The sequence below is a fragment of the Pimephales promelas genome, chromosome 1 (assembly GCF_988280905.1).
Source record: "Pimephales promelas chromosome 1, fPimPro1.hap1.1, whole genome shotgun sequence".
Lineage (NCBI taxonomy): Eukaryota > Metazoa > Chordata > Actinopteri > Cypriniformes > Leuciscidae > Pimephales > Pimephales promelas.
Genome location: NC_142769.1, coordinates 50974262 through 51001573, shown reverse-complemented (window position 1 = coordinate 51001573; position 27312 = coordinate 50974262). Strand labels below are relative to the sequence as shown.

Genomic DNA, 27312 nt, shown 5'->3' with positions numbered 1-27312 from the left:
AAAATTAGGTAATTCCTACAGTTTTAGTATATTAATAATAATAGTAATATATTAATGTAATATATACAAAATATGTTCCAGAAATTAGGTCAACCTACAGTTTAAATATATATGAATAAAACTACTACTAAATATGTTCCAAACATTAGGTCAAAACTGCAGTTTCAAAAAAACAAAAACAAAATAAATAAAATAAATTTGTTCCAAAACTTAGGTCAATACTGCAGTTTCAAATAATAACAATACAAATAAATTATACCTTTATCAAAAAAAAAATTGTAATTCTTGCAGTTTAAAAAAATAATAAAACATATGTTCCAAAAAAAAAAAAAAAGATGATTTCTGCAGTTAAAAAAAACATCTAATTTTTTGGAACATATGTTTTATTTTTTATTTTTTTTAATTAATTTTAATTTAATATTGCAAAGCTGTAGCTTGTATAAACTTCAGGTAGCTTATAATGATGCACTGAGAATTCTTCTGAGAAGACCGCGCTGGTGTAGTGCCAGTGAGATGTTTGGTGTTAATACTCTGAGAAAACATTGAGAAAAGTTATGTACAAATTTATATGTCGGCTGCATAACTCAGACAATTATACAATTGTGGCTTTGACCAATATCAAGTTTAGCGCTACACGGTAAGTCCAAGTTATGGAAGCATTGGTATTGTCTCCTCTGAAGTTGTATATATAGGCTATATATTGTATTGTGTGTACTGTCTTGATTGTTTGTTTGTTTTTGGACCGGTGAGTCTGTAATAAAAGGGCCATTTATATGGCCTAGTTTGCAAGAATGAGGTAGCTAATTCCAATTTCAAATAGGCTAATAATTATAAAATATTCCAAATAATTTCAAATAAATACTAACAATAACAAATATGTTCCAAACATAAAGTCATATTTATACAACGTGATATCTGTGTGTGTGTGTATGTGTGTGTGTGTGTGTGTGTGTGTGTCCTGTTCCAGCATGAGCTCCTGGGGGGCGGGGCTGGGGGAGGTCCAGTGTAGGCTCGGCTCTGCTCGCCGCTCTCGGCTGGAGTCGGGCGCTCATTCGGGGCGTGTTTCAGCTCAGGTTTGAATGGAGACGGAAATATGTGAGTTTTTGTGAGAGAAAAAAAAAAACACGGACGCGAAGTCGAGCCTTAGGCCAGAGAACAGCCACTGACCCGGAGCTCGACAGCAGCAGGAGAGAGTTCACTCGGCCGAGAACTGTGAGTTTATCACGGAAAGAGGATTTTCTCTTTCTGCTCTTTTTGTACCGTGTGAATTATTGTTTCTGTTGAAAAGAGATACAACGACTCGAGTGAAAGTGGTTTGTGCATGTTTCTGACTGGCGATGCAGAGAGTAGCAATTATACGTGCGATTCTAAAACATTGTATCATTAATATCTCATGTGGACTGCTTTCTACCGGGACAACCGATTACATTCAGTCTGGTGTTGCATCAAACGGTTAAAGTTAAACAGTTGGGCCGTGAATCGGTTATATGCACGGGAAACGAACAGCAGGATTCGCTTGCATTGTTTCATGTGAACTGGGCGTTTGAGTGCGGGTTTGTCTCCGCTTCTGTCGGACTCTTCTTTGTGTTCAGATGCACAAAAGCGCCCGATCGGAAGAAAGGGTGTTCCCGGTTACATCCCTGGACGTTTTATGTTTGGACTCTGTTTGTAAGCACAGTTAATAGTATCAAAATCGAAAGAAAGTGTTTGTTCTGCTGTTTAGCCGTGTCTCGATAAAGTGATATTTAACGTAATGATTCACTTTTTGCGAATCGATTCGTTTCATATCCCGCTTCGTTTGAGTCGCCCTCCCAGAAGCTTTGTATTTCTGACTTTTTTGTTTACTTTTATTGAACTATTTTTAAGTGTTATTTTGACATGTTTTTGTGCTTATGATTCCAACATGTCACCCGCCTCACGCTCGCAGCCAAGCAATGCACGAATAAGCAGCGAATCGAATCGTAGATTCAAAGGATCCGGTTTAGAAGAATGATTCGTTGGCCATTCGAGCATCGCTAATGCTTATTTAATGGATGCTGTTGAATTTAGTGCTGTTTATAATTCAATGCAAGTAATGTGAAAGTAATATAAAATATTTCCACAACCCATATATGTAACTTTGGTATTTTTAATTGTATACGTTTTCCTCGAAACTGAACTCTTAATGCATCCTTTTTGCTTTTGACCATAGTGGTTTCAATCTTATAAGTGCATACATTTAAATCAAACTCGTATTCTTTAGTGCACTCACGGTTTAGAAGTGATTTGTCATTGTTTTTGTTTCTCTCTCAAGCAACACCTCAATAACGAATGCTCGTACTATATACCCTTTTATTAGGGTTTTTGTTGTATACGCTTTTACTTGTATACAGAACGTGCTATTTTCTTCTTAATTTTGTTAGTTGCATTTAGTTCACTGTGTCACGTCGAGTTCGGTCGCATGAAGGCCCGAAAGCCTCGGACTCTCGTATGCGCGGGTGCCCTAGGTGTCGCGCATGTCACGCGGCGGTGATTGACGCCGCCAGTCCGAGGCTTTGTGGCCCGTGCGGGGCGATGAGCTCAGATGTCTCATGAGCCGTCTCCTAGGAGACTGTAACCCGAGAACTAGATTAAAACACTCAATGGACGCTCATTTTAAAATATTATGACGTTACATTTTGATCAATATGTTTTCATCCTTCATAAACGAAAGTGCATAAACGAAAATTTTAGGCTTAATATAGAGTAATGTGTCTTGTAGCACCTGAGCATGTGTTTGTTCAACTGTGTTGATGTTTAAATAGGTCAGTTGAGACCTGGAATAATAAGTAACTATATCCATCCAGAATACACACCTGGGACCGGTGTCTTCGTTCATAAATCACAGTTGCCACGCCTAACCTTCACACACACATTACTGCAGCTGCCGAACGCATCCACACTGAATACCAGATGAACTTCTGCGGCTTTACAGTGAATCTGTGGTGCAAAACCTAACGTTAGTCGTGCTGTCCTGGATCCATGTTCAGTGTCTTGTAGGATGTGGAAGACGCTTGTGTTGGTATCGTGGACCTCTTGAGATAATTATCAAGTACCAAGCTCTACTTCTATGCATTATGACATTAATTTCTAAACGTGAATATTCACACTCTTGTCCATCTTATCTATTGGTCATCATATAGGCTAATAATCAGCCAACTTTCTACATTGATTTATCAAGTCTGTATGTTTTTTTGTGTGTGTGTGTCAGATTGTTCCACTCACACCTGTAGCTGAAGCGTTTACGAGCAGTTCCCACACAAACACGAAAGTATTCATAGCTCTGTCCCAGGTGTGGTCACATTAGTGACATTTCATGAGCGAAAATGCTCCATTGTTTATGATCTAGCAGCTTTCTGTTTGGTTAATGTGGTGAATTCGCTCAAACAACTTGAACTGTTGTGAAGTCTGCGTGGGGATCTTTTGCTCTCAGACGAATTTCACTATCGTGTCGTGTGAAATGAAATGACTGGATTTGGCTTGGAAAGATTCACCTGAATGACTGTAAATGTGATCACCACCCAAAAACTCGTCCATTTTCTGAACACAACTGAAGTTATTTATTTTGATGAAATCTGAGAGATTTTTGTCCCTCCATTGACAGTCTACTTAACTACCACTTTTCAGTCCCAGCCAGGTAAAGACATCATTAAAGTAATCCATGTGACTCCGGTGGTTTAACCTTGAGAGGGGCAGAAATATCTCTGATTTCAGCAAAAACATCTTCATCGTGTTCTGAAGATGACTGATCTAACCCTTAAAGACTACAACTCGTGAATATGAAAATGTCTAATCTTGAGGAACTTCACAATTCCACTTTTATAATTATAAGAACAATTCTTTCAGTACTTTTGATTAAGCCAGGCAAGTAATTACAATATTTTATGGTGGAAAATTGGGTGAAAATTGCATTATTGAAAGGATAAATAAAAGCGTGTCCAAGTCACATTATATTAGCAGCATATTCAGAATCAGAAATAATAAAATACTGGTCGTACGAACATTATTTATTTTAGTTCCCCTCACTCCACAAAAAATCTTTCAAATGTAATGTACAGAATAAGAATGAAAAGTATAAAATGGTTGAATTCCTCAAACAACATTTATTAAACACACCAAGCTTAAGCTGATTTCACTTTATTAATAAACTTGCAAACAAAAACTGGTTGCATTAACTGATATCTGAAATCGAAAAACCAAAAATAGTTTGATTTATCTTAGCAATGCAAGAACTGATATGTTGAGTGTGTGTGTGTCGCTGCTCCTCAGACTGATGGGTGACACATGCTCCAAATCCGTCCTGGACAAATGGTGTCTTATCAGCTCCGTAAACAACTCCTGACGGCCCACACACACTCAGCGTGTGTGTTTGTGCTTGAAGAAACGCTGTCTGTCTCGTCCCGTCTCACATGAGTCTTGTTAGGAGACAGAAATGTGAGCAGAAATAGACGCCGCAGTGCCGCCTCTAATTTAGATAATCGAATCGAGCTGTTGCTTTGCAGCGGGAAAACAACTCTGCAGAAAACCTGCAAAAATAGACTGATTTCCTAACACTGCTTCATACTTTCATATAGGGGTGCATGTGTAAAGGTCAGACGGCCATAGAAACACACACACACTCCCCCCGTCTGACCCGTCACACGTACCCTCGCATTCATTCCCATAGAAACACACAGGCTCAGTTGCTGTGGAGATGATAGGCGATGGCTGGGGAATGTGTGTGTGTGTGTGACTGAGTAATGGGGTTTTTATGGAGATGCGGAGCTTAGTTTAAAAAGTGTTTTTGATGTTCTTAAAGCATTACAGAAGTGTGTTAATGTCACGTGTTTGTCTCACTAACATACTTTTAGTGATTTTTAAATGATTAGCGATTGCGATTCTGTACGTATATTCCTGTGAGATGTTCGAGCACAATGGGCATCATTCACCGTGTGAGCAGAACGAATCTCTCGTTGTTGCCTAAACTGTTGCGTTTAATTGAATGAGACGATTTAGGTGAGAATGATTTAAGAACAGCTCATGTTTTAAGATTGAGGCCTGGCGTTTTACAGGAAGGTCAAATGTGGGGATTCGGCTCTGAAAATGTGTGTGTGTAAATTAGGGCTGCGCGATATTGATGAAAATGCGTGTTAACTTTATGATGCGCACGTACGTACGTCTCCAAGAGGTCTGGTAAAGAGCAGCTCATCCGATGAACATATTTAGGAAGTCAGTTTTACTTGCATTCAAAATCATAAACTAATAAAGATGTTTTCTAGATGTCTCTTTAATATATGTCGGGAAATGTTTTGGAGACGTATTACAGATGAAAACTCGTGAAACGTCTCTGGGATGTGTGTGCTAATATAATATACAATATTGTTTGAAATATGTAAAAACTGTTTATTTTAGAGATGATATCGGCGACCATATCGGTATCAGCCGATTAATGTTAATTTTTAATGTTAGCGTTATCGGCACAATAAGAAAATTTTGCCGATATATTAAAGACGATAAATTATGTTTTATTTCTTTCAGCTGAGACGCTTCAGACGCGCACTGTTAGACATGATGGTTTTTAATCGATTGAAATCATTTTAAAAAAGGAAAAGTGCAACGCAAGTCTGTCATATCGGCTACGTAAAATTATAACGAGCACGTAATTGTGTGTTTGGGACGTGGCTTTAATGGTGAGACTTGGTTTTGTAATCAGACTTTCAAAAATTATTTAAAAATGTGGATTTAGATTTATCGGCCAATATACCGATTATCGGCTTTCAAATATAAGGAGTTATCGGTATCGGGCAACTGTGGCGGTGTTTCCTTTGTGTGTGCTATCTGCAACATTTACATGTGTTTTACTTTAACTTGAGTCGTTTAAATCAAAATACAAGTATAATTGAGGCGCTATATTGCTTTGGCACTAAATTGTCGGGCTAACCGTCTTATTAATAGCTGTACGTTTCCATGCAAAGTTGCAAATTTTATCTGTACAAAATCGTAATATTGCAGGAAAAGCAGTCTTTCCATCCCATGTGTTCAAGTAAACAAAAATTGTCACTTCCTGGAAAACTTAATATACAAAATATCAGGAGTAAAAATCAAGAAACTGTTTTTCTTTCATCATAAATGAGTGTCTCAGAGCATCAGCCGAAACAGTAAACGGTGTCCTGTTCGGGAACACACTTGTGTGTGTGTGTGTGAGAGATGCTTCTGGAGGAGTGTGTGTGAGGAGGCTTTGACTCGGGCGTTTCAGAGCCACCAAACCAACATTCGAGACGCTGTGATGCCATTGGTCCACTCGTTAGTCTGGTTATCCAATCACAGCCTCTGATTAGGCAGCAAGAGAGTTTTGTTGCGCATCAAGGGATTTATTCTGTAAATGTGTTTCCATCATAGGCCCTGTTTACACGAGAACGCTCGTGGGTGAAAACGTAAAAATATTTTATCGGATGTGCCTTTCGTTTACACGGCAACGGGATTTTTGAGGCTCAAAAACGTAAAAAAGTGAAACCACCCTCCAGAGTGGAAATCTTAAAAACGCTCCACCGCCGCGTTCCCGTGTAAACGGTAAAAACGCAAAAGTCTGCTTGACGGTTAAAGTTGTACGCAGGCGCGTGGACTTGGTGGTGTTAGCACTCCTAGCTGCCTGGAGTGCATACTACATTGAATTTCACACACTTTTGTGTCTCCATTTGCACGCGGATTTCCCACACAAAACGCTCGTCTAAACGCAGAATAAAAAAACGCAACGCTACTTTTGCGTTAACTTTTCAGAATCGTTTCTGTGTAAACATAGCCATAGTCTTTTTATCAAATGATATAATCAACTTTAGTGTTTAAGTTTTTTATATGATTTTTTTTTAATTTGCGTGCATTGGCTTTTCCATCCAGTGTTGAACTGTTAAGAACCTAAACACAGCGTTTGGACTCTGAAATTAACCTGTTTTATCAGATGATAGCCTAAATGTATCCACTTCAATGTTTAACTGAAGGTTTACAAATGTAAAAACTACATCAGCTTTTCCGTCCAGTAATTGTGATTCTTGTATTTAGTCAACTGTCATGAAGCTAAACACACTGTTTGCGGGTTTTAAATGAACCCATGTGAGTATCTGAAGTGTCCTGTGTTGTGAGTGACGCCAGGACCCGGTAAAGCTCTCGTGTGTGTGTGTGTCCGTCCGCAGGTCCGTCCTCTCCTCTCCGCCGGCCTCCAAGATAGATTCTCTCAGGAGTAAAGTGGAACTGCTGAAGCTGCCACTGACTCTGTCATCCAAATCCATCTCGGAGCGCAAGTCTCAGCTGGGCGGAGCCACCGAACGCTCCAGGGGCGGAGCTGGGGCCCACAAACCCCGCCCACCGGCCCCAGACATGGACAACGAGTCGCAGTACTCCGGATACTCCTACAAGTCTTCCCATTCACGCAGCTCTCGCAAGCACAGGTACGCCAACCCACGCCTTCATGGGGCTTGATCAGAGTTACAGAATGCTAAAGATCATCGTGACACTCTTTTCCCCTCAGAATTGGACGTTGTAACTCGAGTTTATATCTGAGAGAAAATTGGTGGATGTAAAGTTGAAATTGCAAGAAAAGTCAGAATTGTTAGTTGCAATTACCGTTTATTTTTATTCAATGACGGACAAAAGCTTCCATAGTTTATTGTGAGATTGAAATTGGTGAAATGTCAGTGGTATCAAACTTTAATGATATAAAAAACCTTACTTAAAGCAAAAAATAACTACAGTATATTGTGATTTACACACACACACATATCTATATATATATATATACAAACACACACACAATATATTGGTCTCCATATCGGTATTGAAAGATATGTTAATTCTTAATGGTTACTGTGAATCCTGTCGTTTTTATGAGAGCTTTTTTGGGAATTAAAAAAAAAAAATCAAAAGATAATTGTGACTTTTTTTTCCTCAGAATTGGACGTTATAACTCTATTATATCTGAGAAAAAATCAGAATTGATGATTTTAACTTTCAATATCTCGTAATAGAGTTGCAATCACCCTTTTTATTTTCATTGAGTGACGGACACAAGCTTCCATAGTTTATTGTGAGATTGAAATTGGTGAAATTTCAGTGTTATCAAATTTTGATGAAATACTGAAGTTAATTTTTGCTTTAAATAAGGTTTTATATCATGATTATTTAAAGTTATCATGAAATAAAGTAACTTGTATCTCACAGGCTCCTCCTGTCCTGTGCCGTGTAGAGACGTTGGAGTGTATCTGGTGTGTAATGTGTGTGTGTGTCTTTAGGGACCGGCGAGACAGACATCGCTCTAAGAGCCGAGACAGCAGCAGTCGAGCGGACAAGTCCGTCACCATCCAGGCCCCCGGAGAGCCCCTGCTGGACGCCGAGTCCACGCGCGGAGACGACCGGGTCAGTGTGCCAACCTGTGTGTGCGGAGAGTTAGGGGACGCGAGTCGAGGAACACGTCCCGACACATTTAATAAACATCAAATACGCATCTCTTTGGCAGTTTACAGTTGTTTTATTTTTTTACTATGACCAGTTAATCTGTATTTATTTTTTGGACTGCACTTTGATCATTTGGTTGTTTTTAATGGTGCAAAAATGTTATTGTGACTTTATTTTCTTCATGCTAAATATACTTTGATTTTAGTTGGCACTGGTTTTGGTGTCAGTGCACTTGCTGGATTGAGATCAGTAGCAGTTTAGCACCAACATGGACAAAATGTGCAATAAACAACCATAACATCAGGCCATATGACTATTAATATTTAGAATTTGATCATTTTCAAACTTTTTTTTTTTTTAATTCAGCATTGATTTTTAGTACTTGGATCCTAAACTTAATTTTATTTCAATTAGGTGGCAACATTTACATTTCAATTTAATTTCAGTTTCAATTTGTGATGTATATATATATATATATATATAGACCATTTCACAAGATGTAAACAACACTGGTCCAGAAGCACTTCCTGTTTCAGTTTGTAACTGTTTTCTTTATTTCACATCTAAAGAAAACATCTTAAAGATGTTTGTTTAACTTTTTGATTCAGTTTTATATGTTCTGTTGGTTGTATTTTATCCCAGCTCTTAGTAGTGTTAAAAAACTGAAACAGGAAGTGCTTCTGGACCAGTGTTGTTTACATCTTGTGAAATGGTCTATATATATATATATGAAGAGTTCAGATGCAAAAGCCTCTAAATGCCATTTGAAATTTTCTTCTAAAATGACCATTTTTATCAAGCTTGTATATTTAAGTTCAGTAATTTCACTTAAATGGCAATGAAGATTACCTATTAATTGTCATTTAAGTGAAATTACTGAACTTAAATATACAAGCTTGATAAAAATGGTCATTTTAGAAGAAAATTTCAAATGGCTGAGTGATATATATATATATATATATATATGTATATATATATATATTTTTTTTTTAAAGTTAATTTTATTATTTTATTAACTCAATCCAGTTTTATTAATATTTTTAATATAATATTACAAGATATAATATTTTAATAATCTTTTTAGTTACACCCTTGCCTCATTTAGTATACACTGTCCTATGAATATGCAAATGAGCCCCGCCTCCACTTACTCACTCTGCTCAGAGATCCACTGGTTGACGATCACACGTTGATCTGATTGGTTACAAGTTCGTTTGTGACGTCAGAAACACCAGCGATTTCAAACCCGGTCTCATGTTCACTGCAGTTTTACTCAGTCGACTTATGAGTTTACACATGATTTTTGCCAAGTCTCCTTTACTGTTACTCACACACTCTCTCTTGATTCCCGTCAGGATGATAACTGGGGCGAGACCACGACCGTCGTGACCGGGACGTCCGAGCACAGCGTCTCCAATGAAGACCTCACGCGGGCGTCGAAAGAGCTCGAGGACTCCTCGCCCCTGGAGTGCCGGCGTTTCGCGGGGCCGGTCCTGAGTGGCATCCTGGGGCTGTTTGCGCTGGTGACGCCCCTGGCCTTCCTCCTGCTGCCCCAGCTGCTGTGGCGCGACTCCCTGGACCCCTGCGGGACGCCCTGCGAGGGCCTGTACGTGTCCCTGGCCTTCAAGCTGCTGGTGCTCCTCATCTCGTCCTGGGCCCTGTTCCTGCGGCCCCCGCGCGCCACGCTCCCGCGCTTCTATGTCTTCCGCTGCCTGCTGATGGCGCTGGTCTTCCTCTTCGTGGCGTCCTACTGGCTGTTCTACGGCGTGAGGGTGCTGGAGCCCCGGGAGCGCGATTACAGGGGCATTGTGGGATACGCCGTGTCGCTGGTGGACGCGCTGCTGTTCATCCAGTACCTGGCGCTCGTGCTCCTGGAGGTGCGGCACCTCAGGCCTGCTTTCTGCCTCAAAGTGGTGCGCACCACCGACGGCGCCAGCCGCTTCTACAACGTGGGACACCTCAGGTGAGACGGGCCGAGCTCACGTCACATGTTACAGATCAGTGCACACTATCTTCATTTACTATTAGTTGGATTCCTTTATTATAGGGACGCACCAATAGGAACATCTGTATATTTGAAAGCCCATAACTGTTATATTGGCTGATTAATTTAAATCCAAGTTTGTATATAATTTGAGAGACTGATACAAAAACAAAAGTCTCACCATTAAAGCTGCACTGTGTATAGGGCTGGGTATCGATTCACATTTCAATTTCGATTCGATTTCGATTCACAAGCTCTCAGTTCGATTCGATTTCGATTCTCGATTCAATTTTCGATTTCGATTCCTGATTTGATTCTCGATTCGACTATAATGAAGATGTAATACAAATCCTATATTTATAAAAAAGAACAGTGGACATAAGTTTACTAGTGGTTAATTAATACAAGGAAATTAAGAGCCATAAACCTGTATATAAAATGCATACAGAGAATAAACAGGATTTTGATGCAATATGCAAAAAAAGTCAGAACAGTCGCACAGCTTGATCAAACAGTATCATGTTATTTTATGTTTAAGATAGATATAGATAAATAAATACATAAATATTTAGACTTTTTTTTTTTACATTGATAATGTAATTTTTTGTTTATTTTTGTTTTAAGAGTTTATGTATGGAAGCTTGATTTCAATCTTTGAATTAAATTGAAAAAAGTAGCACAAATTAATACAATAGAATAAAGACACAAATTAAGAGACATTTTGGGGTAGTTTTTTTGGGTATGTCAGAAACACTACAGAAACTGAATAAAGTAATCCAATGTAAAATAACACTGGATAGTCTTTTTAGTCCAGACTGAATTAAATACAAAGGCTATTAATTCTGATTGCTTACAATTAAAACTATATTCTGTTGTTATGACAACAGAATTAATGACTGACACAAATGGCTGCGTTCACTTTAAGAACTAGTGCGCGAATCCATTACTGTTTCATTAACTTTCTGTCACACGCGTTTAATGCTAATTTAAGACATTACCGACTGTCTTTACGAGGTTACTCACCAAGACCAGAGTTTTGACATAATGTCGCGTGTTTTAACTGTTAAAGTGATATAATCCAGGGATAAAACTTTTGTTTCTGGCGAGCTGTTTGTGAGGCAGATTTAGGCTGTAACGTTACTGTGCACGCAGTGAAAGACATCTCTGAGAGTGCGCGAGCACGGGATGGTTTAACATTGCTTGTAAAACTCAAAAAGACGTGAAAATGATAAACGTTAGTTACGATCATAGGTTACGATGCAATGCTGGCCCGATTGTTAAGTGAATATTCCGTCATGTCCCGACTCCTAAACGCGTGCGTGTATCGACAGCTGCAGCGCTTGGCGCTTGCCTAGTGCAGAGAGACGAGAAGATGCAGCACCGCGTCCGCGAGCCCTTTATATGGAAAAAATCGATTCCGGCCGTTGAGAATCGATTTTGAATCGAACACATTTTAAAAAACGATTAATCGAAAAATCGATTTTTTTGCCCAGCCCTAACTGTGTAACTCTTTTAGTTTATTCTTAGCTAAAAACACTTAGTTCTTGCAAAAATATATGTGCTCATTAATGTATATTTACTTCGTTCAAGTAATAAAGTATTCTCGTGAGTGTATAATACGCCATTGAAAATACATACGGATGAGGGGTTCTAATGTCGGTCGCCATGTTGCCCCTCCATCTTGAAAGTACATTAGCCAACGAGGGACACACCCGTTAATTCAAGCTTCGCCTTTCATGTTTACGTTTGAGTTAACACTCCATGAAGCCATGTTAATCTTGGACTACATTGGCCACCGTAGGAGTTAAAACGAAATCGGAATTGAGAGGAACAGAAACTAATATTCGCCGGATGATCATATACCTTTTCACCACTAGATGGGGGTAAAAATCACACAGTGTAGCTTTAAATCCACGTCCCAAACACACAATGTTCTCCTTTTGTAGCTGATATGACAGATTTGGATGTTGCACTGAACTGTATTTAAATTTTTTTAAAGTGATTTCAAGAGTTGATTTATTGTGTAGCCTTGTTGTAAACAGTGTGTGTGTGTGTGTGTGTTGTCAGTATCCAGCGAGCAGCGGTGTGGGTCCTGGATCACTACTACACTGATTTCTCTGTCTACAACCCTGCTTTACTCAATCTCCCCAAGTCCATCCTGTCTAAGAAGATGTCTGGGTTTAAGGTCTACTCCCTCGGGGAAGGTGCTTTCTCCTTTTTTTTCTTACTTGCTTCAATATCCTCTTTCTGTCGATGGATATGATTGGTTGATTGTCCGCTGGTTCTGATTGGTTGTTTTGCTCCCTAGAGAACAGCACTAATAACTCGACGGGACAGTCCCGCGCGATGATCGCCGCTGCCGCCCGCCGGAGAGACAACTCTCATAACGAGTATTACTACGAGGAGGCGGAGATGGACCGCAGGGTCCGCAAGCGCAAGGCCAGGTCTGACACACAACCTCACAAAACACACAAAGAAAAAAAGCATTATTACATGCGATAATGATCTAACGATAAAAACAAAACTTTGAATTAGTCAGAATGTAGATGGAAAGATTCACGATTCCTCGATTAAGAAAAGAAATGCTCGAGTGCAATTCACCTGTGTCGTATAACCGGTAAAATACCGCCGAGAACCGCATTATCACACCGTTTTCTAAGGCTACGCGATATTTCGATTTTGACTTCTTAATTTCTAAAGGCTATATCTTAAAAGTGATAAAAGATAGAGACTTTCTGTAAATTAGGATGACCCAAAGTTTATGTAGGGATTACATGTTCCCATCTAATTTGCATATTACGTCATATGGTGGCGGCAATCTTGGATTCTAGAATTTTTCATGGAAAGTCACGTTTAAATGATCTGTTCAGTTCAAAAGCTCACTCGCTATTAGGGTTGGGTATCGAGAATCGAGTATCGATTGGAACCGAGACTAACTTTTCGTTTTTCCCGGAATCGTTCAAAAGTTAAAATTTCAATTCCTAGTTTCGATATTCACAGTCCGCCGAGCGGAAGAAGAAACCGCTGAACAACACCAACGAAGAAGCGTCTACCGGAAGTGTTGGCATAACCACGCGAGTCGAACATGAGTACCTTACGTCGGCGATCCAAAGTGTGGCTTCACTTTTCTAAAAATAACGAAATCTCGGTAAAATGCAAAATTTGTGACAAAAGTATTTTTACAGAAGGAGTATTTCCTTCAGAAAGAGCGTTGTTTAACAAGGTTAGCTAAACTTTTTTGACCCTGCCTCTTAAAAGAATCGGAATCGAGAATCGTTGGGAACCGGAATCGAAACAAGGAATCGGAATCGGAATCAGAATCGTTCAAATTCAAACGATACCCAACCCTACTCGCTATGGATCATGAGTGAGATGATACGAGCCTTGCGTGCGTCAGAGTGTTCACAGCTCACACTGCCCCTAACTGTCCTATGAATACCTCGACCTCGTCTAACACACCCAGTGGCATTAGCTCTGATAAAACGTCTCACTTGCACACTACCTAATACTATTATGATGGACTTCAAAAAGAAGCAACAATTATAAAGCGTGGAAGAGCCAGGACATGTGTTAATCTAAATCAGATAGTGTTTGTCTAAAGCCCCGTTCACACCGCCAGTGATTTTGTCGCTGTGTGTCGCTAGGCTCTGTACTGTGATGTCGCTTGTGGGCGTTCGTAGTGCTGTCGCTCTTGTGTTATTGGTAGACTGCACGTCTGGCCATATCTATACAAAAGACCATCACAAGTGATATATAATTTTAATTTGACTGGGAATAAATGACTTTTAAGGCTAAAAAGAAACCATATGCTGTTGGGAGAGTGTTTTTATATCTCCACAGCTGTGTTCAGTGGATTAAATCATTTACTAGACCAACGATCGATCAATGAACAAATTAAACTCACTCATACTGTCACAAATGATAAAAACGTCATTCGAATTTGACAAATAATCAATTTTCTTGTCCCTAATAGTCAACGTAATGCAGGGGAAATTGTAAAATGAACTGCAGCAGTGCTAAACGTGCATCATAAAATTGCAACACTCGAACTATAACGTTAAATGTATGAATTAAACTCGCTGTCGACAGTCTCTTTTCCATGCATCATTATATTATCCATGTTATGTGGTTAGTCAAATCATATAAAACAGTGAAATCGTCCTCAAACTCTTTCTTTCTGTGTTGCCTGCCCTGCACTCGAGACGGTGACGTGAGCTGAGCTCCACTGAAAGTCTTCTTTCCTATTGGTTGTCGCTCGCGAAAATCGCTTCTCATTTGCATAAAGTTGAAAATTCTCAACTTTTGTCGCTTGTCTCTTGACACGCCCACATTCTGTCGCCAACGGTCACTGTCGCTCGTGTCGTCGGATGTCGCCAGCGCTCCATTGAAATGAATGGGATCTTGTCGCTGGCGATGTGAACGGGGCTTGAGAGAAGAGTGTCACACACACCGTAGGGGTCGATTCTTGGATGCATCGCGATGCAGACGTGGACAATTCACAAATGTCAAAAATCGATTTTCAAAAAAAGAAATCCAAACACCCTCCGCGTTAAAAGCTGATCTGTGGAGATATTTTGGCTTCTGAAGTTGAATGGGGAAAGGAGCTGGACAAGAGACACACTAGTTGTAAGCTTTGTAGAAAAAAACTAAAATATTTCAGAAATGCAACAAATATGAGAAGCCATATGACACGTTTCCAGCCAGAGGAGGAAAAACACTCGGCTGTACCGGTCGTTGTTATAAATATAAATATAAGTACACATTTATTTTACTCTTGGTTCTTTGCAATGTTAATAAAATATATTGTATGTTAATTCTTTATGGTCCATTACTTTGTACTTTTAAAGTATTTTTAGTCACACACACACACACACAAAAGATTCAGATAATCGCTTTAGCATGGAATTGCAGCCGTCTGAAGTGTAATCGTGAGGTTCCCACCGCTAGTGCAGCGAGGACAGCTTCAGGGAGAGTAAATCGCACGGTCCTGTAATCTGTGGAGTGTGTGGAGTGTGTGTGTGTGTGCGCTCACAGTGCTGTTCTCCTCCAGGCTGGTGGTGGCGGTGGAGGAGGCGTTCACTCATATCAAGCGGCTCCAGGACGAGGAGGTGGCGTCGTCCCCCAAACACCCGCGCGAGGTGATGGACCCCCGGGAGGCGGCGCAGGCCATCTTCGCCCCCATGGCCCGGGCCATGCAGAAGTACCTGCGCACCACCCGCCAGCAGCCCTACCACAGCATGGAGAGCATCATCGCACACCTGCAGTTCTGCATCACACACAACATGACGCCCAAGGTGACACACACACTCCTGCCTGCACACCACTTAGTGTTTCACAGTTGCAGGATACAGTAGTCAACGTTTGAAGTGGATCAAGACAAGAACGGGTCGTGTTTAATATTCCAGTATGAGTTTGATGAAAGCAGACTTCTCACAATGCCATCGTCTCAAGATAACCTTCCAATAATTGAGGAATTTAAATTAATAAATAATATATTAGAGCCCGACCGATAAAGGATTTTGAAGGCCGATACCGATACAAATATTTTTTGGTTTTAAAATCTGATATATCAGCCGATTATTTATTTATTTTTATTTTTTCTTTCAGAAACACGCAACAAAACATTAACAGATTTCCCTAACATAGTTATTTGTAGTTATTTATGAGTTTTAACTAAAATAATATGATAAAGTATTTTAAATATGATAAAGCATTCATTGCCTTATAAGCTATCTTATAATTACAATGTCAGGTTAGCTAGTGTATGATAAGCCATAATTTAGCAATAGATAATAGGGATGGGCAACAATTAATCGCATCCAAAATAAAAGTTTGTGTTTACATATTATATGTGTGTGTAGTGTGTATAATTAATTTGTATATATAAATACACACACATGAAAGTATATATATTTAAGAAATATTTGCATGCACATCCTTTATATACATTTATACATAATAAATATTATATATAAAAATAAATATTTAATATATTAATAACTCATTTTTCTTAAATATATACATGCATGTGTGGGTATTTATATATACAAATTAATTATACTCACCACACTCACATATATTATGTAAACACAGACTTTTATTTTGGATGTGATTAATCGTTGCCCATCCCTAATAGATAACGTCATACTGCAAATTGTAAAACATACATTTTCAATTTAACAGGCCAAGGAGAGATGATTGAAGCATGTTTCGTCCGTTTTTATTTTATTTTTGAAATATTAATTTATCGGCCCATTATAACTACCGATAGTTTGGAAAATGTCTAATATCGGCCGATAATATCGGTCTGGCTCTATAATATATTACACAATACACAATTTACAATAAAAAAGACATACAAGTGATGAATTTATAAGGCAAATCATTAAGTATTAATTAATCAAGTATTATCATAGGGTAGGCAAATATAATCCTTGGCCCCATTTTTTGGGGGGGTTATTTCATTGTAAGTTTACCAGAAAAAAAATCAAATCATCTGTTATTTTAATTTAGCATTTTGCTAATGCAAACTTTATCACTTTTTTTATTAACTTGTATATTGATATATATTTTAACAATGACGAATGTATAAGGAAAGGTGTTCATTTTATGTCTCGTTACTGGTGAACATTTTCATATTTAAAAAAAAAAAAAAAAAAAAAAATCCATCCCTGGTTAATTTTAAAGGGTTAGTTCACCCAAAAATGAACCTGATGTCATTAATGACTCTCCCTCATGTCGACCCCAGCCCGTCAGACCTCCGTTCATCTCCAGAACACAGTTTAAGACATTTTAGATTTAGTCTGTGAACTTTCTGTGCCTCCGTTGGAAATGTGTGTGCGGTATACTGTCCTTGTCCAGAAAGGAAATAAAGTAGGGCTGTGCAAAAAATAATTGCGATTAATCGCATCCAAAATAAAAGTCTGTTTACATAATATATTTGTGCTGTATATAATTATTTTTTATATATAAATACACACACGTGCATGTATATACAGTATTTAAAAAAATGTGTTATTCATATGTAAAATATTTATATTTATATAGATTATGTGTGTGTATATATATATATATATATATATATATATACAAAATTTAAGTGCAATTAATTCTTAAATATATACATGCATGTGTGGGTATTTATATATACAAAATAATTATATACAGCACACTCACATATATTATGTAAACACAGACTTTTATTTTGGATGCGATAAATCGCAATTAATTTTTGCACAGTCCTAAAATAAAGACATCATCAAAGTAGTCATGTGACATCAGTGGGTTAGTTACATCGAAAAAACAAAAAATGCCACTACATTCAGCATTGTATTGTCTTCCGGTTCGGTTGTGGATCCGCATTAATGGCATAATTTTCATTTTTGGGTGAACGAACCCTTTAAGTGTGGTGTAAGAAATGGCTCCAGTACAAAGAATTAGCAAAAGATGCAGTATAGTCCCGTCCCGCTGGTGTTTAAATCCCCCGTCCGTCTGTCCACCAGGCGTTCCTGGAGCGGTACCTGACCCCGGGCCCCACCATGCAGTACCAGCGTGAGAACGGCAGGGGGCGCCAGTGGACCCTGGTGAGCGAGGAGCCGGTGACCTCGGCGCTGCGGCAGGGCCTCGTCTTCTCCCTGCGCCGCCTCGACTTCGCCCTGGTCGTCACGGTGACGCCCCTCCCCTTCTTCAACCTGGGGGAGGAGTTCATCGACCCCAAGAGCCACAAGTTCGTGATGCGGCTCCAGTCGGAGACCTCTGTGTGAGGGGACCGAGAGACAGAGACAGAGGGACACAACCACTCCACTTCCTTTCTAGATATCACTTTTAAACGACTGTTTGTATGTTTTTTTTATACACTACATGAACTCCTTCGACCGTCCGGATGACTCTCGACGGACTAACTCTTCTGTGAATAATGATCAAATACACTTCACGGATCACACCAGCAACACACTGCGGTTTATCAAACCCATGACAAGTGATGGAAACACTACAAGATTGTAGCTGATCAACGCGGAGAAATCAAGTGCTTTACTATTGAGTGATTGTGGATCAGAAGCACATGAGCGGCATGTTTGTAACTCTACTCGTCGTGAATGTTTTTAAGATGTCGTACTTTATTCTTCATCCTAATGAATCGAGGGGCCTTTATATCATCCGTTTACATCGTTCTGTTCACCAGCAAACCCACGGTTGTCTTTCCAAACACACTCGTGGTTTTGCTCTCTTTGGTGTGTACGTCTGTCACGACCAATCAAATGTGTGTCCTTTACATGAATGTGTGCCAATCGTACCTGTGCCTGCAGAGCTATGCACACACACACACATGACCTCGTCCATCCCGTCTCCTCAATGGACCTGTACACACACACACACACCCTGTACATAACTCATTCCGCTCTCACACACACTTGTGGACGTCAGTGAAAGAGGAAGTGGACATGACATTTTTAGGCCTGATGCATGGATACAGGCGATGCAGTTTTGTACTCTTGTTTTTTTTTATCATTTTGTATGAAAGTTAAGCTAATCTTTTAACATTTTCCCTTTAAAAAAGACGGTTTGTTGTAAAGAGATTTGTAGATTTGTTTTGGTTATTGTGTGGAAACCGTTTCGGCAGTTGATAATTTCAGAACTAAAACTGTTGCAGCCTTTTTTTTTTTTTAAATAAAAGATCAACTCGACTCTACTTTTGACGAGTTTGGCTCGTGGTGTGAGTGTGTGTGTGGGTGTGTGTCTGCTGATAGTCTAGTGGTGTGTGGAAAAGTCCCCTCGCTCTAGTTTTGGTTTCAAAGCGCATTTTCGTCTAAATCTGCCACTTACACTAATCGCCTATCGTTATCGGTTTTAAAAGAATAAAAAGCATTTAGTTAATTTGGATAATAGACGTTAGAAGTATAAACTGACTGAAAACCTTAACGGGAGTGAGGCGAGTTGACTGACGGGTCAGTGGCGGGGGGTTTGGTTCGCCGCAGACCCCGAGCATCACTGATATCTCATCTAAAGCGCGCAGTCAAAACCGCCGTCCACTAATACGTGTACGCGTGATCGCGAATTTGAAAGTGAAAGTGAAAGTATTCATAAACTGATGTTTTATGTGAATAATTTCAAACCATGACCCGTAATATCTCCTAGTTTATATAAAGACATACACTTAAAATAAACTTCATAATCCCAGAAGAGAAGAAACTTTTATTTTTTTAATCAGTGAATTTATTTGGTAAGGTTTTTTTTTTTTTATGTTCTGAATAAAAATATTTTAGGGTCTGTTTACATGACACCATTTTGGCCCCGTTCACACTGCAAGTCTTAATGCTCAATTCTGATTTTTTTTGCTCAGATCCGATTTTTGGTTTTGGCTGTTCACATTATCGGTACCTTTTAAAATGTGACTTATATCTGATTACAATGTAAACTGTTTGCATGTTTCAAGCTAACCCACATGTGCAAAAGAACAACGACATATGCACTTTACACAACCCACTGTTGCACTAATGTTCGTGTGGTTATGGAGGAAGTAAGCATTTACGCTTTTATTTCTGAATGTCTATGTAATTGAAGCTGTACAATTAATGAGCAGGTGATGATGAGGAGAAGAATGAAAATTGGCTATTTATTAATTAGCCCATATATTAATTAGGACTAACACCACACTCTCCCTCCATTGACTCGCTCCATCACTTGCTCATCCATGTTTTTAATGTTACTGTCTGTGTCTAGTGCTTATACTCGCCGGCGCTCTTATCTCGTCAGAGTCGACATTAAATCCGCCTTGGTTGTTCACACTGCGGACACATTGAAAAAAATTTTTTTTTTTTAATATTATTTTAAAGCTTTTTTTTTGTCTTATTTTAAATAATTTGAGTTACCTCATCTTAAAATGGCTAAAAAAAACAATCTGCTTAAAAAAATCCCATTGTGGTCCTCGTCAGTGTTGGGTAAGTTACTCTAAAAAAGTAATTAATTACTAGTTACTAATTACGTCTTCAACAATGTAATTAGATTACTGTACTAATTACTCTCTTTAAAAAGTATTTAATTACTTTCAAAAAACCAGCTGAATAATACAAGGATAGACATGAATCTGTTTTAATTCTTTGAAATAAATACTATAAAACTGCATGAATTATCCTTAAACTGACCAATTATAAAAACATACTTTTTAACAACAGACAATACTTTTTGATGTTAAACCCACTATTGTTTTATGTCTGATCTCATGACATTTCACACTTTTTTTCCATACATATTTTACAATAATTCATATGAATTTATACGACCTCATAAAACGCATACGAATCGCTGAGATCGGATTGATCTATGCACAGTATTTACCTCAATTACATCAGAAGTGATTTTAATTAAATTACAGATAAATGAAGAGTAATCCCTTACTTTACATTTTCAATGGAAAAGTAATTAAATTACAGTAACTAATTACTTAGTGTTTACTTTAGTGTCCTCATGTTGTAAACCTGTTGTTTGAGTCATTGTAACTCGTGCTCTTTCAAGGTCATATGATATTGTTGGATGGTTCCTCATATATTTGTTTTTATGAGAACAACATGTCATTTACAGATACTGTATTGTGTTCCCCAAAACACCTTTTGTGCTCCACAGGTTTGGCTGAGAGTGAGTAAATTGTGCCAATCTTTCTAAAAAAAAAAAAGATTGTCATAAGACTAATGCTAAAGGTCGAGTTCAAAGTGTACGTAGGTGTTGCAAGTTGTGAAAAATGGGTGATGAAGAGGAAGTGTCTCGCTTAGGGCGTTAGGCCTGTTTTAAGCAAGACAAGCACATGCTAGAGTCATGTCTGATTTCAAAATAATTTAATGTCCATTACGCATGTAGGGAGGATCTCGGTTTTCTTCATTAAAAAGTCCACCAAAACTTAACACTCCCTAACATTTAGTTCATATCTGTTAGTTAAGATAGGAAGTTGGGTGGAAACACGTGTTTTGCTGTTCGCTTCCCCGTTTTCTGTCAGTGTCAGTCAGACTCTGGAGGTCTCAGTCGACTGTGTATTTGGGCCCGCGTGAAGGAAGGAAAACGCCGTCAACGTCAGTGACCTGTAGATTTACATCGACGAGCCAACGAGCAATGAGTCCATGGAGGATCCTGCTATTCTGTGCCGTGTGTATTCACGAAGGTGAGCTCACTGGATTTCATATTGTTGGATTGAGTTGAGTGGATGTTATGTTACATAGTTTGGGCAAGATTGATGAAGATTGTTTGGTTTATTTCTCATTGAAAAAACTATTTTAAAGTAAGTCTGAATTCTGCTTCTTTGATAACAGGGTGTTTCCCTTTCCTGTGAAGCAACACAAAATTGCAGTTTGCACTTGCACAAAGTGTGTTCACATACATTAGACTTATCTGTGTTCTTTGTTGCAGTGTGCGGTATAGAGGAACGCATTACTGGTTACCTCGGCCAATCAGTCGTCTTGAAAACTGGTGCAGACACGTCGTGGAACCTCACCAAAATTCAGTGGTCCATTTATACCAACACAACATACATTGCGAGTCTAAAGGATGGCATTGTGACTTTATATCCTTTTTGGACACATCAGGGTCGCGTCAAGCTCGACACCAAAACTGGGGATTTAACAATAGAAAATGTGACTATGCAAGACGGCATGGTGTACACTGTGACCCTGGTGTCCTCCAATGGTTCTCGGATCAACACTGAAGTTCATCTCACAGTCCGAGGTAAGGGAGATATGTAAAACAGTCTTCAGAGAAGTAAACGATCTATTGACAGTCAAAAAGTGATGCCATAGAAGAACTGTATTTGATTCTGCAAACAAGCGTTCAGGCATTAGTTCTTGAAATATGAATTTCACTGTGTATTTTGCCAATTCAAAGTACCTTTTTCCATTATAAAAAAGCTTTTTGGCATTGGAAAGGTTCATTGGACGGTAAAGGCTCTTCATGGAACCATATACACCACATTAACCTCTTTATTTTATTATTGACTCGCCCCCATGTCATCCAAGATGTCCATGTCTTTCTTTCTTCAGTTGAAAAGAAATTAAGGTTTTTGATGAAAACATTCCAGGATTTTTCTCCATATAATGGACTTCAATGGGAACCAAACGGTTCAAGGTCCAAATGAGAGTTTCAGTGCAGCTTCAAAGGGCTTTAAACGACACCAGACGATGAATAAGGGTCTTATCTAGCAAAACGATCGGTCATTTAAAAAAATAAATAACAAAGTTTTAAGTTTTATAAGCACAAATGCTCGCCTTGCTCTGTTCTGTGACGAGCGTTCGTGACTCTACTGTTCAAACTCGTTCATCAAAATGAACAAATCTTTTTTCGAGTCAGGGCTCGAAGGGTCCAGGTAAGACCCTTATTCATCGTCTGGAATCGTTTAAAGCCCTTTGAACAGTTTGCACTGAAACTCTCATTTGGACCTTGAACCGTTTGGTTCCCATTGAAGTCCATTATATGGAGAAAAATCCTGGAATGTTTTCATCAAAAACCTTAATTTCTTCTCAACTGAAGAAAGAAAGACATGGACATCTTTGATGACAAGGGGGTGAATAAATTATCAGCAAAAGTTTCTTTAAAAGTGAACTACTCCTTTAAGAGTGATTATATCACTTATTCAGTCTGACTGAAAGTCATTATTTGTCCCCAACTGCAGAACGACTCAAGGAACCGAAGATCCAGAAAATGCTTGATTCCCTCAAAGACGGCCAATGCCACGTGGCGCTTAATTGCACTGCGTTTCACCAAAATGTGAATCTGTCCTGGACTCCCGACGGAGAGTTCAGCGGATTGTTTATTTCTGGAAACGCTGTCGACTCTTCGCTGGTTCTTTTAACGTCATTCAGCAACCGAAGCATGACGTTCAACTGCACCGCCTCCAATGGTCAACAGACGGAGACCAAACAAATCACAGTGGGATGTTCAGGTGAGTCTCATTGATGCCCTCAACATACGTGTCTGTGAGTCTCATTGATGCCCTCAACATACGTGTCTCTGATTGGCCATTGTGTTGATGCCCTCAACATATATGTCTCTGATTGGCCACTGTGTTGATGCCCTCAACATACGTGTCTCTGATTGGCCATTGTGTTGACGCCCTCAACATACGTGTCTCTGATTGGCCATTGTGTTGATGCTCTCAACATACGTGTCTCTGATTGGCCATATTTTTGATGCCCTCAACATACGTGTCTCTGATTGGCCACTGTGTTGATGCCCTCAACATATGTGTCTCTGATTGGCCACTGTGTTGATGCCCTCAACATACGTGTCTCTGATTGGCCACTGTGTTGACGCCCTCAACATATATGTCTCTGATTGGCCATTGTGTTGATGCCCTCAACATACGTGTCTCTGATTGGCCATTGGGTTGATGCCCTCAACATACGTGTCTCTGATTGGCCATGGTGTTGATGCCCTCAACATATGTGTCTCTGATTGGCCATTGTGTTGACGCCCTCAACATACGTGTCTCTGATTGGCCATTGTGTTGATGCCCTCAACATATGTGTCTCTGATTGGCCATTGTGTTGATGCCCTCAACATACGTGTCTCTGATTGGCCATTGGGTTGATGCCCTCAACATACGTGTCTCTGATTGGCCATTGTGTTGACGCCCTCAACATACGTGTCTCTGATTGGCCATTGTGTTGATGCCCTCAACATACGTGTCTCTGATTGGCCATGGTGTTGATGCCCTCAACATATGTGTCTCTGATTGGCCATTGTGTTGATGCCCTCAACATACGTGTCTCTGATTGGCCACTGTGTTGACGCCCTCAACATACGTGTCTCTGATTGGCCATGGTGTTGATGCTCTCAACATACGTGTCTCTGATTGGCCATTGTGTTGATGCTCTCAACATACGTGTCTCTGATTGGCCATTGTGTTGATGCTCTCAACATACGTGTCTCTGATTGGCCATTGTGTTGATGCCCTCAACATATGTGTCTCTGATTGGCCATGGTGTTGATGCTCTCAACATACGTGTCTCTGATTGGCCATTGTGTTGACGCCCTCAACATACGTGTCTCTGATTGGCCATATTGTTGATGCCCTCAACATACGTGTCTCTGATTGGCCACTGTGTTGACGCCCTCAACATATATGTCTCTGATTGGCCATTGTGTTGATGCTCTCAACATACGTGTCTCTGATTGGCCATTGTGTTGATGTCCTCAACATATGTGTCTCTGATTGGCCATTGTGTTGATGCCCTCAACATACGTGTCTCTGATTGGCCATTGTGTTGATGCTCTCAACATACGTGTCTCTGATTGGCCATTGTGTTGACGCCCTCAACATACGTGTCTCTGATTGGCCATTGTGTTGATGCCCTCAATATACATGTCTCTGATTGGCTACCATAATCAAAACACAAGCATGCCAAATTGACCGGCACATTGATTTATAGACGATATCACAGAAGGGTTGCAGGAAAGTGTAAAAATATATTAAAGTGTACTTTGGTTTTTACGTGCACGCATGTGTACACAATTTCCCTTCTGCATTTTGAGCTTTTGAACGGATTCTTAAACACCTCTGATTGGCCATTGTGTTGACGCACTCAGTATACAGCCTAAGTCTCAGATTGGCCATTGTGTTGACGTGATAATCAGTCTATCGTTATCTTTCTAAAAAGTTTTTTTCTTTCATAATCTTCCGTAGTTCTCTTATCCTCTTCTCTGCTCTGATGATAAGAGCGGGGCAACATGTCACTCACATTTACCAAACAATAGCAAACCACACCATTGAGTGCTAGTTCTTTCTTCACTATTGCGACACGTATCCAAGTGAAGCGACTTTGCAAACAAGGACAAATGTAAGACAGGGCTTGATTTTGTCCATGCGGAATTGATTGGTGGCTCTCGTGTGATTGACAGGTCCCCCCCCCCCCCCCCCCATTCCAGTAAACATGTTTTCAGAGAAGAGATGTCGTTCCAAGAGGAAGGGGAACTTATTTTACTTCAAGATTATGAGGCATGCAAATAATAATGATGTGCACAAATATATCTAAAATAAATACTGCATTATTACGTAACTAAGAGAAGTCAATATTGATCTCATGCTGATTTTAACACACATGCAGTGAGGGAGTAAATGAAGAGTTCAGATGCAAAAGCCTCTAAATGCCATTTGAAATTTTCTTCTTTAATGGCGATTTTTATCAAACTTGTATATTTAAGTTCAGTAATTTCAATTAAATGGCAATGATAATTACCTATTAATTGTTATTTAAGTGAAATTACTGAACTTAAATATACAAGTTTGATAAAAATCATCATTAAAGAAGAAAATTTCAAATGGCATTTAGAGGCTTTTGCATCTGAACTCTTCAAATGCACTTCAATGCACTGAAGAATCATAAGAAAGGGTCTTTTAGAGCGAACAAAAAGACATTGTTCCTGACAGAAGCCGTTTTACTGCCTGTAACTTCACAGCACTGATGCTTCAACAGAGCAGAGCCAGTGAATAGGAAGTCTACATAAATGCAAATGACAAGTTCTTTTGTTCTTTTCTTTCTAGAAGAGAAGCGTGAAGTCTGCAGCGCTGCCCATTCGTGCGATTCGTGTACTCCGTCTGTGATAGGGGCTATTGTGATTACAATTTTGCTAATTTTGATTGTAGCATGTGCAGTTATAAATAGAGGTAACACGCATTTCATAATCAAACTTTACAATACAACCGTTGCATGACTGATATTGTCTTTATTAACTATAATTTGTTTTTCCCTAGAAAGAATTAAAGGTGTCTTCACAGCAATACTCCGTTGCTCCAGGAATCTAATAACACAGATATTGCAGAAGTAATGGACTCAGCGGTTTACAGCAATACTTATGCGAAAGTGGTACCAGTCCTGACTCTGAGGAAAATATGAGACCCCACATATTACATTCAAGATGGAGGACAAAAACACTTCTTTTGCACAAGATTCAGCTGAACTGTGACCAGCATGATTGCTTATTAAAAGAAAGGAAGTGATTTGACATTGTGTGCCACCAGAAAATAGATATACGAGATGGGAGCAACATGAGGCAGGAACTTCTGTTTTAAGCAAATGATGAACCGAAGCCATGGCTGTTGTTTTGACCCCTGGATTCTGTGTGAATGATGACTCCTGTACTTCCAACAACCTTATTTCCTGCAGTTATGATGAAATTATTATTATGTCTTGAAAATACATTTGGCGCACATATCTGAAGGCTTATGCTTGTTCAGTTACAATGGATGCAACGCTTCTGGACTGGAACTGATTTCCTTTCAAACTTTACTTGATTAAAACCATGGCAGCTTTTTTAGATAATAAATAGAAACATTTCACAAGCATTAAAAAAAGATCTATGTACACCAGAATGAATTGCAACAGTGATTGTTAGCGCACAGTCAACCCCCTTCCGCGTTCTCAGGGACTTTTATTTTGAAGTATATTTTCTGTGTTTAGTTCCTGTTTTACTTTGTTTCCATAGTTGGTTAGTGATTCATTACGAACACATGTTGTTTGTTAGCCTCTTGTTATCCTGTGTATTAATGCCAGTGTTTCCATTGTTCAGTGTCTGATGTTTTCCTGGATTGCGTATGAGTGTGTAGTTTTCAGTTCTGTTTTGTCGGATGTCTGTATTTATTCTGGTTTTGCTTGATAATAAATGTTTTTGATATAGTTGGATGCCACTCTCACTCTTTCTGAAACACCAGTGTCACACAGGTGTTTCATATATCGAATGTTTTAGGGGTTCCCATTATGGTATCATTCTATGGATTTAGGGTACGTTTACAGGACAACGATGTCCTAAAAAGTTTCTCATTTGTTTTTCGCGTACAGGCGATAACGTTGTCGAAACGATCTCCGTTCACGTGTTTTCTGTGAAAATGATTAAAAACGCTGTTTTATTCA

The 27312-nt window shown here is 39.2% G+C and overlaps 2 protein-coding genes across 3 annotated transcripts; both read left to right on the top strand.

The window, feature by feature from the left end:
• The first annotated feature begins 1058 nt into the window (after positions 1-1058).
• Positions 1059-19115, top strand: vangl2 (VANGL planar cell polarity protein 2). Its single transcript, XM_039649375.2, has 8 exons — positions 1059-1212; positions 7185-7439; positions 8280-8403; positions 9798-10405; positions 12494-12630; positions 12735-12870; positions 15477-15720; positions 17929-19115. Exons 2-8 carry the CDS (start codon positions 7369-7371, stop codon positions 18187-18189), a joined length of 1581 nt encoding a protein of 526 aa, XP_039505309.1. The 5' UTR covers positions 1059-1212; positions 7185-7368; the 3' UTR covers positions 18190-19115.
• Positions 19116-21216: 2101 nt separating this feature from the next.
• LOC120461241 (CD48 antigen) lies at positions 21217-27078 on the top strand. 2 transcript variants are annotated; one of them, XM_039649405.2, is made up of 5 exons: positions 21217-21575; positions 21821-22135; positions 23076-23345; positions 25947-26069; positions 26161-27078. In XM_039649405.2, exons 1-5 carry the CDS (start codon positions 21527-21529, stop codon positions 26205-26207), a joined length of 804 nt encoding a protein of 267 aa, XP_039505339.2. In that variant the 5' UTR covers positions 21217-21526; the 3' UTR covers positions 26208-27078. The 2 variants fall into 2 exon arrangements, with proteins under 2 accessions (XP_039505339.2, XP_039505338.2); XM_039649404.2 differs by having other exon boundaries at positions 21219-21575; positions 26157-27078.
• Positions 27079-27312: the final 234 nt, after the last annotated feature.